General features: G+C 42.5%; 1 protein-coding gene across 1 annotated transcript in view; it reads left to right on the plus strand.

Annotated features, from left to right (window-relative positions):
• ttc7a (tetratricopeptide repeat domain 7A) overlaps window positions 1-12,179 on the plus strand; it is a gene marked incomplete at both ends in the record, with an annotated part of 60,553 nt that overhangs the window by 37,527 nt on the left and 10,847 nt on the right. The window contains 4 exons of the mRNA XM_080507148.1: window positions 567-683; window positions 2,089-2,201; window positions 2,614-2,748; window positions 8,451-8,653. Of these exons, the coding sequence (XP_080363274.1) occupies window positions 567-683; window positions 2,089-2,201; window positions 2,614-2,748; window positions 8,451-8,653 (568 nt within the window). The remainder of the gene's footprint in view (window positions 1-566; window positions 684-2,088; window positions 2,202-2,613; window positions 2,749-8,450; window positions 8,654-12,179) is intronic.

The following is a 12,179-nucleotide window of genomic DNA, read 5'->3' on the forward strand; positions in this document are numbered from 1 at the left end:
ATCACTGGTATTACAGATATTGAAAGTGGTCGTGCTTTTATGGATTATCGAGTCTGCAATATATTGGGAGTTTATGCCAATAGCTTAATTTGATGTGTGTGCTTTTGCCATGTCTCAAACAGCTCAACTGATTTGTGTTGGGAGGGAGTTCCTCGGCTGGCTCACCATGACTTTTATTTCTTTGTGTTATTACAAGATATTTTCTGTGTTGGAAGCCCTTCCTCGGTTTTGGAATATTTTAGAATTCTTTCCGTTGCTTGTTCATTCCAATGCTGGATATTCTTAGTTGTTTTCTTGTATAACACAAACCGAGAGTACAATCTATTCGCTTTGGCATTGCAGTTTAGCTCACTCTATAAAAAAAAATCTCAGTACATCATAATCTTCGCATTAAGCCTGCTGACATGGAAATTCCAAGCACTTGAATAATTGTTTGTAATTTGGCACCTGTAGCATTGCCTCATAGGTTAATGTACCGCAACAGCTATTCAAAATAAGTTGTTTTGTGTTTCAGGGAGTAACTGAAACACGCATATTAATGTCACCTTCTGTCCTTCTTCGGTCAGCTTGCTGTTTACCAAAGTGAAGCTCGAAGAGACTCTGTTCGGCCCGGCTGCGGCCCTGCAGACCTGCGAGGACATGCTGCAACGCTGGCAAATCCGCTACGATGTCAGCCGCTCCAGGTGAGATTATGCATGTCTGCACAACCTCACTGCATGTTTGTTTGTTTGTTTTTTGAATATAGTACATGGTGGTTTTCTGCTGGGACATTGATTTTGCATAACGTGCACATAAATAACGCACATAATATTTGATAATTTCCTTCTTTCTGTCTGTCTAGTTCCACTTTCAGAAGGCTTAACAAGTCAGGTCATCAGTGGCAGACTGAGGAATGCCGTCACTGTGTGAACTGAGCACTTGTGTAACTGAAAAGCCTTTTATTAGTTCCTCAGATATGAGGTGGCGGACCCCCAACTCCACCTCTTTAAGACAGAATGTGATATTGATAATGATAGCAAATAGATGGAGTAATTAAGACAGAAGAAATTCAAGGAGTAAGTATAGACCCGTGTATGGTGGAGTGATGGTTAGTACTGTCTTCTGAGAGTCAGAAGATTCTGTGTTGGTCTACACAGCCTGTATGGTCTCTTTAATTAAGTTTAACCACGTGGTTAAATGTTTGCATGACTGTAAGACGTCAGGCGCCTCGTGTTTACACAGCAGTATTTTTAAAAGGATGTCCGTTTACACGGAAACAGCAGAAACACTGATAACACTGTAGTTCTTCTGTACTTTTGCCCCGTTTTACATGGAGACGGAGTCAAAGCATTTTCCAAAAGTTTCACATTGTGAGTCTTTTTCAAAAACTTTGCACTATTGTCATTTCAACACCTAAAACCCAATGAAAGTTTTCTGTTTTCCCTTGATAAACTTGTCATGTAAATGGGTCTTAAGTCTGTTCAGTCCTGTATTTTTCCCGGTTAGCTGTGAGCTCATATATACCAATACTAACTTAGATAAAGTGTTTATAGAGGAAGAATGTAAGGATATTTTTAATGTTCCCCACAAAGCTATCAAAGAGGTGGAGATGTGTGCTCTTATCCAAAAGTAGAACAAATAAAACTTACTTTCCTGTCTAGATGTTGTTCTACTCTATATTTTTCTGCCTATGACTAAAACTACACTTTAGAAGTAGATTTATTTGAACTTTGGAATCTATCTTTTTCTATTTTGCAGATAAAACCTGAGCTGTTGTTTATTAGCATCTAAAATCCTTCAAAACACAAGTGGTCTTGTGCTTATCATTGTATTGGAAGCGTGTATCTAGACATACAGTGCACTGATGCTGCAGGTGGCTCATATTACACACAGTATTATCACTTGATGGGCTTTTTTTTTATTTAGCTCATTTACACTAAGAAGTAAATAGCATCTAAAGGATTGTATTGAAGATTGCTTATAAATCCCCAGAGAACAAAAAGCATATTTTTTTTAAACACAAGATATTCTCAGAAAAAGGAGTAGTCTTAAAAAGGGTATAAATCGATCGAGTTATTGATGGCTGTATATAATCTCCTTGTGTGCCAGTGAGACGGACGACAGCAGCAGTATCCCGATGGCTGAGAGGGCAGAGGTCAGCCCCGGAGCCAGGAAACCTTCCATCCACCTCACCCTGCCGGACTTCCAGGACGCCTCCACAGGTCCGCCACTCTTCGCTGTCACTGTGCATATTTGGACTTGAATGGGCTGGATTGATTACTTTAAGTTAAACACAACTCTCTTTGGCGGTGGGTAAATATCAGCGGGAAAGGTGAATCTGTAGGTCAGTCTGACCCCCTGTCGATTGGCCTCTTCTGAATTAAAAGCCTGTTTACCTGTCTGGAACCAAGCTTTGTGGAGCAGATTTGCTGTTGAAATATCAATGATGTGTCTGACCTCTAAGCCTGAGGAAATTGAGGGTGTTCTGAACATGAATCCCCATCAGGATGGTTCAATGTCGAAAGGCAAACATTGACTCAGAATGTCTTTGTAGTTTTTTCTTCTTGATATGCTAAATAAATACAACATTATTCCCAGCACTGACTCCTGGTACCTGTTGTCTCTTCACTTCAGGTTCACAAACTCCCTCCTCAGTTGCAGTTTCCCGCCTGGAGGCGGCGCTCTCCGAGGTGTCGGACATCAGCTCCACTCCTCGCCAAGGACCCACCTACATCTGGAACACCCTCGAGCGCATTTGGCTTCAGGCTGGTGAGACGGCGACTTGCGTAACTTGTAGCTATATTTAAAAAAATGTTAGGATCTCTCAGAAGATCTGAGATTCCGTCCTCCTTGTTAGTTATATTTTCCCGTGTCCGTGTCCATCGAGATGTGGTCCATTATGTAAATGTTCCACTGAACTACAAAAACAGGGAAACATTTTACTATGAATAAACACACGTTGGTATTCATATTGATCGTTATTGTTAAGCCGAATAAATAATTATTTTATTAGACAGGACAAAATGAACCAATGCTGGACTAAAAATGTTTTCATACTATCTTCCTAAACATTAGATTTTTACAAATGTTTCTGAGATCTCGAGCTTTTCAACTTAAACTATCAGTATTTTTAACCCCTGGCGAGATTTTTGGGAAATTGACAGTTTCCTGAACTGTTACTTTCATTGTCTTGGCATATTCACCTTCACAATGAGCTTTTACTCTATGAAATGACATGAGCTTTTCTTTGTTTTGTTCTGCTGGATTTAGCTGAATAGGGTCAGAATCGATCAATCGCTCTTGATTTGTTCTAAAGTAGCTGTACTAAACTGCAATTCATTTTTATTTATCTTTTTAAATACTCCAGAGACCGAATGCAATATTTACTAGATTTGTTCACGATGGACTGGCTTCACTCGCCATTGTCTCCATTGTTTCCAGTGGTTGGTTGGCTTGAGGTGTACCTCAGGGCTATATTCTTGGACCACATATATTTAAGTTTGAGGATTAAATGTATGTCAGGAGTTATGACTTCACTATGGATACCTAAGAGCTCAAAAAATCTCAAAAATCAATCTTGCATAAACAGAATTTCTCATGGCACATTTTGATGAAAGTGTTATTATGAGAGAAACGAGGCCTGACTGACTTGTACTTTCCCAGCTTGCTGACCTGCTGACCTGCTGACCTGCAGAGCGTGACATTGTTTATATGCTCAGAAGAAATGTGACATACGTACTTTTGTTTTTGAGCACTATAGTCATAACAATATACTTTGAATATTGATTTCAGTCAGTGTGAAATACCGAGCAATGCAACTAAGTCATATCAAGTAAAGAATATCTTTTTACAGCTATCCGTGTACGTGAAAAAAAGAAAACACAGCCATTTTTCATAAAAGCTTCATTCCATGCGAGGTCAACAGATGCCCGGCGTGTTGCGTCGTCCTCCTCCTCTTGCACGAGTGTTACTTTTCCACCTCTTTTGGTCATGTGCTGCTGATAAACCGATCTGAACTGAGCACTGTGTCTGCAGATACAGTTCCTGGGGAATATGCTTGAATGTGTGTCATTTGAAGAACACGATGTACAATTTATGCATCCTCACGATCCCCCAAAGACTTCCCCAGAAGAAGGAGTAGTTGTCGAGTCTCTATTGTGCACATCCTGAACATCATTGATGCTCTACTTACGCCAGCTGGCAAGCAGATTAAACGTTCACTAGATTGGGAAAAGAACATCAGTGCTTTGTTCAAACAAATTACAACTTTATTTTCTGAAAGTTTTGTATTTCCTGTTGGCTTGAATTAACTCGACACCCACTGTGACCTTAGTCTGGATAAAGTGGAAATATATGATGGATGGGTGGAGATAAATGCAAGCTGATTATTAACACAAAGAAACCAATATCCATCCATAATTCTTCTTTACCGATGGTTTCCAGACTTCGTTCCTGGTGGTCTCCTTGTTGGGCTTTTCCCTGAAAACCTCCAGACCATCCTCTGCTCTCTCATGACAAAACCTTTTAGAGGAGCCGCCCAAACGCTCGCGTATATGACAGGGTTTAAAATAAAAGTGCTGTCCATTTTTTTCCAGATTGACTCTAGACTAGATATTTATTAGGATTTTCTTTAACATATGGAAACATCTTCCATTTGATTTATGCCACAGACTAAGATCCAGCTCAAGTAGGAAGGTGATGTAAAGCCTGAACAGGTTGCCAGTGCAATATATACACACTTAACATCAACTAAACACATCTACAGCCATGTTTAGACTCAACAACTAACTGAATGTGCTAAACAGGACCAGATCTTTTTACCATGTGGTCACGTTACTAACCAGACACCCAGGTTTGATACCTTGACAGGTGCTTCAACTAAATAAGACCTTCCCTGTCCTTTGACCCAGTTGTATTCATTATACACTTTGTTACACTAGGCAACTAAAATATAATCTAAGTTTGTTTCCATTGCCCATTTTTAATTACCAATAATTCTGAAATGTGGATTTATTGTAGACATGCAACTCGTCACTAGTATTGTGTCATATCATGTATAAAAATGTGACGCAGATCAGTGTGGACATCATGTTTTCGTCTTAAAATACAGCTGCTAGTAAGCCACAACTTGACAAATAAGACAACTTTCCTGCAAATTATTTTTGAAAATCCTGACATGTCAAACAAGTCCTAAAAATGTCAAACATGCTGTTCAAGTAATTTAGAAGTCATTATTTATAGAAACATATATTTTTTTTGTTTTTAAAGCTTTCATATGAGGAAATAAAGACTATTACTGTCACTTTGAGCCAACCATTTATTTTCTTTCCTGAAATCTGCTGATCCTCGGTTACGTCCAGTAAAACAAATCAAGTCAAAACTAGGCCGCAGTCATTTTAGCCTCACTGCATTCTGCATATGCAGGAAGAGTGGCGTGCACCTTCATACATGTGGCCACCTCTCTGATTAGGGACACGTTGCCAGTCATGCATATTGTTATTACCTGCTCGCCTTCAGCCTCCACTCTGCCTGTGGAAGTTCACAGAGAGCAAAGCATTCAGTGAGAATGAAGCGCTGCTCTGCACAAACGGCACTCCCATCCGTCCGTCCGTCCGTCCGTCCGTCCACTCAGCTGGACAGGCTGAAGCACGAGAATGGGAATCCACACAATGAGGGCAGTGATGCATCCGCCATACTCGTGTAGTGCCTTGCATTGCAGGGTTGGGTGGAAGGGCCAAAAGGTCTCATGCCTCCTTCTATGTCTGACCTCTGAACTGTGCTATTTTTCTGCTGAGAACAGGCAAAATAGAACACCCTCGCCAAGCTTGTGTGTGTGTGTGTGTGTGTGTGTGTGTGTGTGTGTGTGTGTGTGTGTGTGTGTGTGTGTGTGTGTGTGTGTGTGTGTGTGTGTGTGTGTGTGTGTGTGTGTGTGTGTGTGTGTGTGTGTGTGTGTGGGAGCCCGAGGGCGTGTCCCGTAACTCAAGGCCGCGACACGATCCCTCCCCTTCTCTTCTCCCCAGCATTCCTCTTCTCCTCTGTCACTTCCCTTCCACAAGCTCACATCCGAATCGACCCACAAAAGGGGGAGAAAAAAAACAACAAACAACCAGAGGGGCTTTTTAAAATTCATGCATCTTGCAATGTCTGATGCATAAAACACACCTGTAGATATAGAAATAATCTCCCGGCATAGAAACATGGATCTAATTTGTGAGTGTTCAGGTGAGCTATGGGAATACAAAAAAGGCCATATATAACCATTCGCTCAAGCCTTTACTCCCACAAAATGAAGCCATAAAAACAAACCCACAGGCTGGGAAAAGGCTTCTTTTTTTTTTTTTTTTCATCTCGCAGAGGTAGCATGCGTGCTCTAAGTGTTTCCCATCTGTGCATCCATGAGACACAGGTAAACAAACAAAACATCCGCGACCAAACACACACACACACACGGGCTCGTTGCGCTCAGGGGCAGACGGTGCTTTCAGTGTATTTGTACAACATGGGCTCACTCGATCTTTCTCTGTAACGAACACACACAGGGTGCAGTCTGGGGTGACTCACGGGGTCTTCCCGGGTGTTCACTCCACATCCACACAGAAGACTGACTGACTTACTGACTGACAGCGCCTCGCTCCGGCGTCCCAGACACGCCCCTCCGGTCAGCCCCAACGTTCGAGGTTTCATTGGTGGATAAAGTGCTTGTGGGCGTGGATCAAAGTGTGTGTGTGTGTGTGTGTGTGTGTGTGTGTGTGTGTGTGTGTGTGTGTGTGTGTGTGTGTGTGTGTGTGTGTGTGTGTGTGTGTGTGTGTGTCTGGGGTTTGTCCTCATCCTCCCAGCAGAAAGGAGGCAGGCAGCTCCAGTATGTGATGACCATATTTAGGCAATAGTTTCATGACTTCCCAGGCACTACATTTACCTCACTCTCTATTTCACACTGTATCTGTGTGTGTGTGTGTGTGTGTGTGTGTGTGTGTGTGTGTGTGTGTGTGTGTGTGTGTGTGTGTGTGTGTGTGTGTGTGTGTGTGTGTGTGTGTGTGTGTGTGTGTGTGTGTGTCTGAGTGTGTGGTGTGTGTGTGTGTGTGTGTGTGTGTGCACGTGCGTGCGTGCGTGTTCAAGCGAAGCATTTTGAGCACTTTGCAGTTTACATTGACCCTCTTCCTGCTGAACTCACAGTTTATCTCTCGTCAGTAGTTACGTTTACATGGACCCTGATATTCTAATTAATATCTGCTTAAACGCCCCAACAGAGCGGAAATGACTCTAACAAACATTACGATTTCAGTTTGTTGATGAGTGAGTCCAACAAACAGATCAGGATCGTTTCTTGTGTTGAAAGAAAGTAAATATTGCAAAAAAAAATTTTCAAAATAAGCAACGTTTCAGTGAGTTTGACAGCAACTCAATAACCAAACATCAACCAAACTGCAGCTTTTGAGGAATGATCCCAGTCAGTAATCTTCATTATATATCAAAAGTGTTCCAAAAACAAACCAATGAACATTAAACAAGTGACGGTTTCATCGGTGGCCAGGGCTCAATGATGCACATGGTCGCATGAAGGCCAACATCTATCATATGTTCACTTGTGCAAACAAACCGTCTAATGTGTTCTGGAGCCTCAATAGATCAATTCTGTTCTTATCTCAACTGGTGGTTGTAATGTTAAGGCTGCTCCGTGTGCTTCAATCGCTGGTGACGAGTTATATCTACTGGCTGATGAGCTATTGTGAGTAACAGCAGAGGAAATCAGGTGTTGTAGTATAAAATGTGGGGAGGCCGTTTGAGGTGGTCGGGTAGTTAGAACAAGAATAATACAAGTAAAAGTATCATAAACTACGATGAAGTCCGTTTAAAATGGACTGAATCAAGAGACCTCATTACCCAAACTTAACCCAAGCATGTGTCTGTGCTGATGTTAGCAAAATGTTACCGCTGCAGTGAAAAACAATTGGCTGTTGATTCTTAATTAGATCTGTCTCTACAAATTCTGAAAAGTCAACATTTTCTATTGTCTGCGGAAACGAGGAGTGCCAAGATTTTCCCCTCCAGAGATGGACAAGATGCAACTTCTGTTATTTGTTTTGATGGTGGTTGGTTTGTTTGTTTCCTCAAAGATCAACTGCACTTGTAATACTATCTATTAAGTATGAGTAGTGTGCAGTATCGGCCTAAAAAGACACTAAACATTTTCTTCTGATACAACCAACTGATAAAGTTATGCTTCAGATCCTCAAACAACTGATCGGGCTGAGCGACTGTGGCTTAAACCACTTTAGGAGTTAAAGCCAGCTCTGAAGCTGTGGAATGAAGGTTCCCTTGTCTGATCACTCATATTTTCTTCACCTCGCCTTTTATCCTTTCCTTGAACTCTCACTCTTCTCCTCTTGTTCCTGCTTCACCTCTTTTTGCCACCTCCGATATTTGCTCCCCCCCCCTTCTCCACTCTCACGCTTTATGTCCTTCCATTGCAGGCGAGCTGTTCATGGCGGACAGCCGGCTAAAGGAAGCGCAGTTTTGCATTGCGGAGGCCAGCGCCATCTTCCCCACCTCCCAGTCCGTCCTGCTGCAGCGGGGCCGCCTGGCCGAGCTCCGCGGCCAACTGGACGAAGCCAAGGGCCTGTACGACGAGGCCCTGGCCATCCATCCCACCGGAGAGCGAATACTGGTGCATATGGTGAGAGGCGGCGGACGGACTTGTTAAATTGAGTTTGGATTTACTCGACACACACACACACAACACACAGTGGTCAGCACACACACACGCGCACACGTACAACATGCATGGATACACTTACACATTTTAGGTGCTTGACTTGACTCTATTAAATTAAAACTGACGTAAGAGGCGGCCTGAACATGTGCACGCATGCACTCTGGCATGCATGTGAACACACACTCGCGTAGCCATTTCCAGTGTCTCACTTGTGTTCACCAAATTACATTAAACCGCATGTTATGCAAGAGGCACAGAATCAAGTCAGTTTGCTCAGTCATGTATACGAGCTCACATGCTGCAGCAGTGCCGGCAATTGTAAACGTGTCTCGTAAATCCCTTAGATTGCTGTGAAATGGAATATTTTCAGCTGCCTTTAACGTCCACGCAACCCACGCAAAGTGACACACAACCTCAGTGACCTTGTAACAGTTGCAATGTGATTTTTATATGAAGACCGATCCTCAGGATCCTCACAAAGAACGAGTAGATGTGCAAACGCACAAAGGACCCCAGACCCAGATTTGGTCAAATCTGGGTCTGGGCTCAAAGCTCAAATAAATCCAAACCACTGCTATCTATTTTGTGTTTTTTGTTACACTGAAAGCACAATATATGATCTTCATGAGTCATTATCGCACAACTGGCTGTAAAATACTCAGATTCTTTGATTTTCCACCATCTTTAGTTTGTAAATATATGATGACACAGTCTGCTAAGAAAACTCATGGAGGGCCAGCTGACAAAATGTCTCTCATACTGTATATGAGAGCGGCTTTGCACCTTCTTTTCAAATGAGACACAGTCAAAATGAAAACGGTGTCAGATGTTGTAAATCACAGGTTGCTCACGTCGTGCTGCACACATAACCACCTCCCACAATTTTCCATAATCTGATGGACACATAGACACGTCTGTAATTCCGTATTTAATATGACATACACAGGTAATTATAGTTGGTTTTATGCATTCATATTAGCGAGGACTGAGTAACACAAACTGCGGCCATGAATAAACCATAAAGATAGTTCCGCAATCGGTATCGGGTGAAATATCTGTAATTCTTCACCACAGCGTTCCTGCAGTCTGGCATGCTTCATCAATAACTAATCGATACCTCATTAGGCTGAACCAGGTGAACGGCCGGTGGAGCTGAACAAAAGCCCTCTGCGATACAAAGGCTCGGCCACATGTACTCAAGTGTACTGCACGTTGGTAGAAGTGTCGAGGCTGTCTGAGAAGACGTTGTTAAAGGGGCCTTTTCAATACCTTGATGTGTTTCATGTCCAGTCTTATGAGACAAGATCGCTCCTCGCTGCTGACAATAACAATCTCAGACATATTTCATTGGCCAGTATCTGTCAGATTCTCAAAGAAGGAAAGACGCCATGTGTCGTATTAGCAGATGTTTTAAGCTCCTACATAAGTGCTGCAGCAATGAGTCCTGTGTTTAAGGTGTTTTCGTGTTGGATTTTAGGATCCTGGTTTGACTAAAAATCACAAAAACACTGGAAACTGATGTTCAGATATAAAGTCAAGCCAATGTTGTCCTTTTAATACCAGTAGAATGGTTTATCTATCTAGAATCAACAAAAGTGATTATATCCGTAGTATGAAAAGCACAGTTTTTAATAGTGCTTCCGAGAGATGGCTGAAATAGCGACCTGCTTGGATAGAATCAGCCAATCAGAACGACCCTGTGCAAGCCTGTGATTGGCTGGTTCGGTGGGGCATTTGTGACACTGAGAGTATCGAGTTGAGCAAGAGCAAGAAAGACGTAGCAAGCGCGTGGAGCGGATATCTGCAGGACACCAAATAACAAAGCTGAGTGAAAAACACCACTATTGTGCATGTATGTGCGTTGATGCAAACATCAAAATATATGTTTTGAGTGCAGAATAGCTTTTTGTTTGCTCATTTGACCTTTTTATTTATTTATTTGTTTGTTTGTTTTCTGTACTCAAAATGTCACAGTGCACGGTGGTCAGGGTTGTGGCACAAATATAATTCCATACACCGCCAGCATCAGGACTGACACATTCTAATTATCACGTTATAGCTACGTCATGTGCTGAGACGTTTGGACTGAACTTCACATCATTTCAGAGAAAAGAAACAAAACAAATGGAAATCCATCGCCGACAAAAGAAAAAAAGAAACAGCACTCAAAAGATTTGCTTTCTCTCTCCTGATCCTGGTCACGCCCCCATATTTCTTTCATCCTCTCTCTCTCTCTCTCTCTCTCTCCCTCTCTCCCTCTCTCCTCTATAAAAGATCCTCTCTCACCCACATCCACCCACGCTCTCACTCAGTCTCTCTCCCAGTCTGCCTTCTTGATGATCCAATGGATTAACCACAGCTACTCTGACCTTTGAACTTTCTCTGTTGTCATGGAGAAGAGACTGGAGGATATTCCTCAAATCGAAGACACACACACACACACACACACGGTCACACACAGGCAGTGACCATGGCCTCCATAGTGACCATAGATGTGCTGCTTGATATCACTTTGAGTTCAGTTTGAGACATCTTGTGACCACATAAGGTTAATGCTCATGCTCCCGCTGTGCTCTTTTGGAGTGTGTGTGTGTGTGTGTGTGTGTGTGTGTGTGTGTGTGTGTGTGTGTGTGTGTGTGTGTGTGTGTGTGTGTGTGTGTGTGTGTGTGCGCACTCCCACTGGGATAGACAAGAGGTACGCATCTCTTCCATATTTGGCCTGTGGGAGAACCAATCCCAGGGGGTGAAAAGCTGAAACAAAGCCAGCTGGCAGTGTCCTACTCTGGGTCTCTTACAGGACAGATGTGTTCTCAGTCTGGATTTGTGTGTGTGTGTGTTTTTGCCTTTCTCCATGGACTTGGTGCACATGTGGACTATTTGTGCAAACTAAATGTATGCACTTGGATTAAGGCACATGTTGACCCAAATACAAAAAAAAAAAAGAAAGAAAGAATAGCTGCCGCCATATTGAATACTATATGTTGTGGAATATATTTAGACATGCTAATGGGGGAGTGAGTGTGGTTAATAGCTGTGTTTCTGTTGCTGCATTGTGTTGGAACCTAAGTGGGACAGTGTGTGGGACATTGCTTTTTTGGAGCTCTGCCCATATTTCTGCCTCGCATCAACCCTCCAGAATGCAACATACAGAATGCTCCCTCAGTGTCTCTGCCTTCATGCATTTATTTTTATACTGTATCTGCTGTGGACACTTTGTGTGCCAGTGGCCCATTTATTCTGCTCTGCCTGGAGGGGAATTCTGATAGTATTCTTGGGCGATATTCCTCTTCTTGAGCCATTGTTCTGCAAAAAGTACATACTGTACTTCTTTTATTTTTTCCTCCTTTGAATGTCGTTAAGATGTTTCCCGAGGTTTTTATTTGTAGAGATCACGGCTGCAGATGAAATAAGATGTTCTCCTGCGGTTTGCCTTCACGAGGAAATTCCAGTTTGTCCTGGATTTCTTTTATAGACCCTGACAGTATCA

This window comes from Blennius ocellaris (genome assembly GCF_963422515.1).
Source record: "Blennius ocellaris genome assembly, chromosome: 13".
NCBI classification, from domain to species: Eukaryota; Metazoa; Chordata; class Actinopteri; order Blenniiformes; family Blenniidae; genus Blennius; species Blennius ocellaris.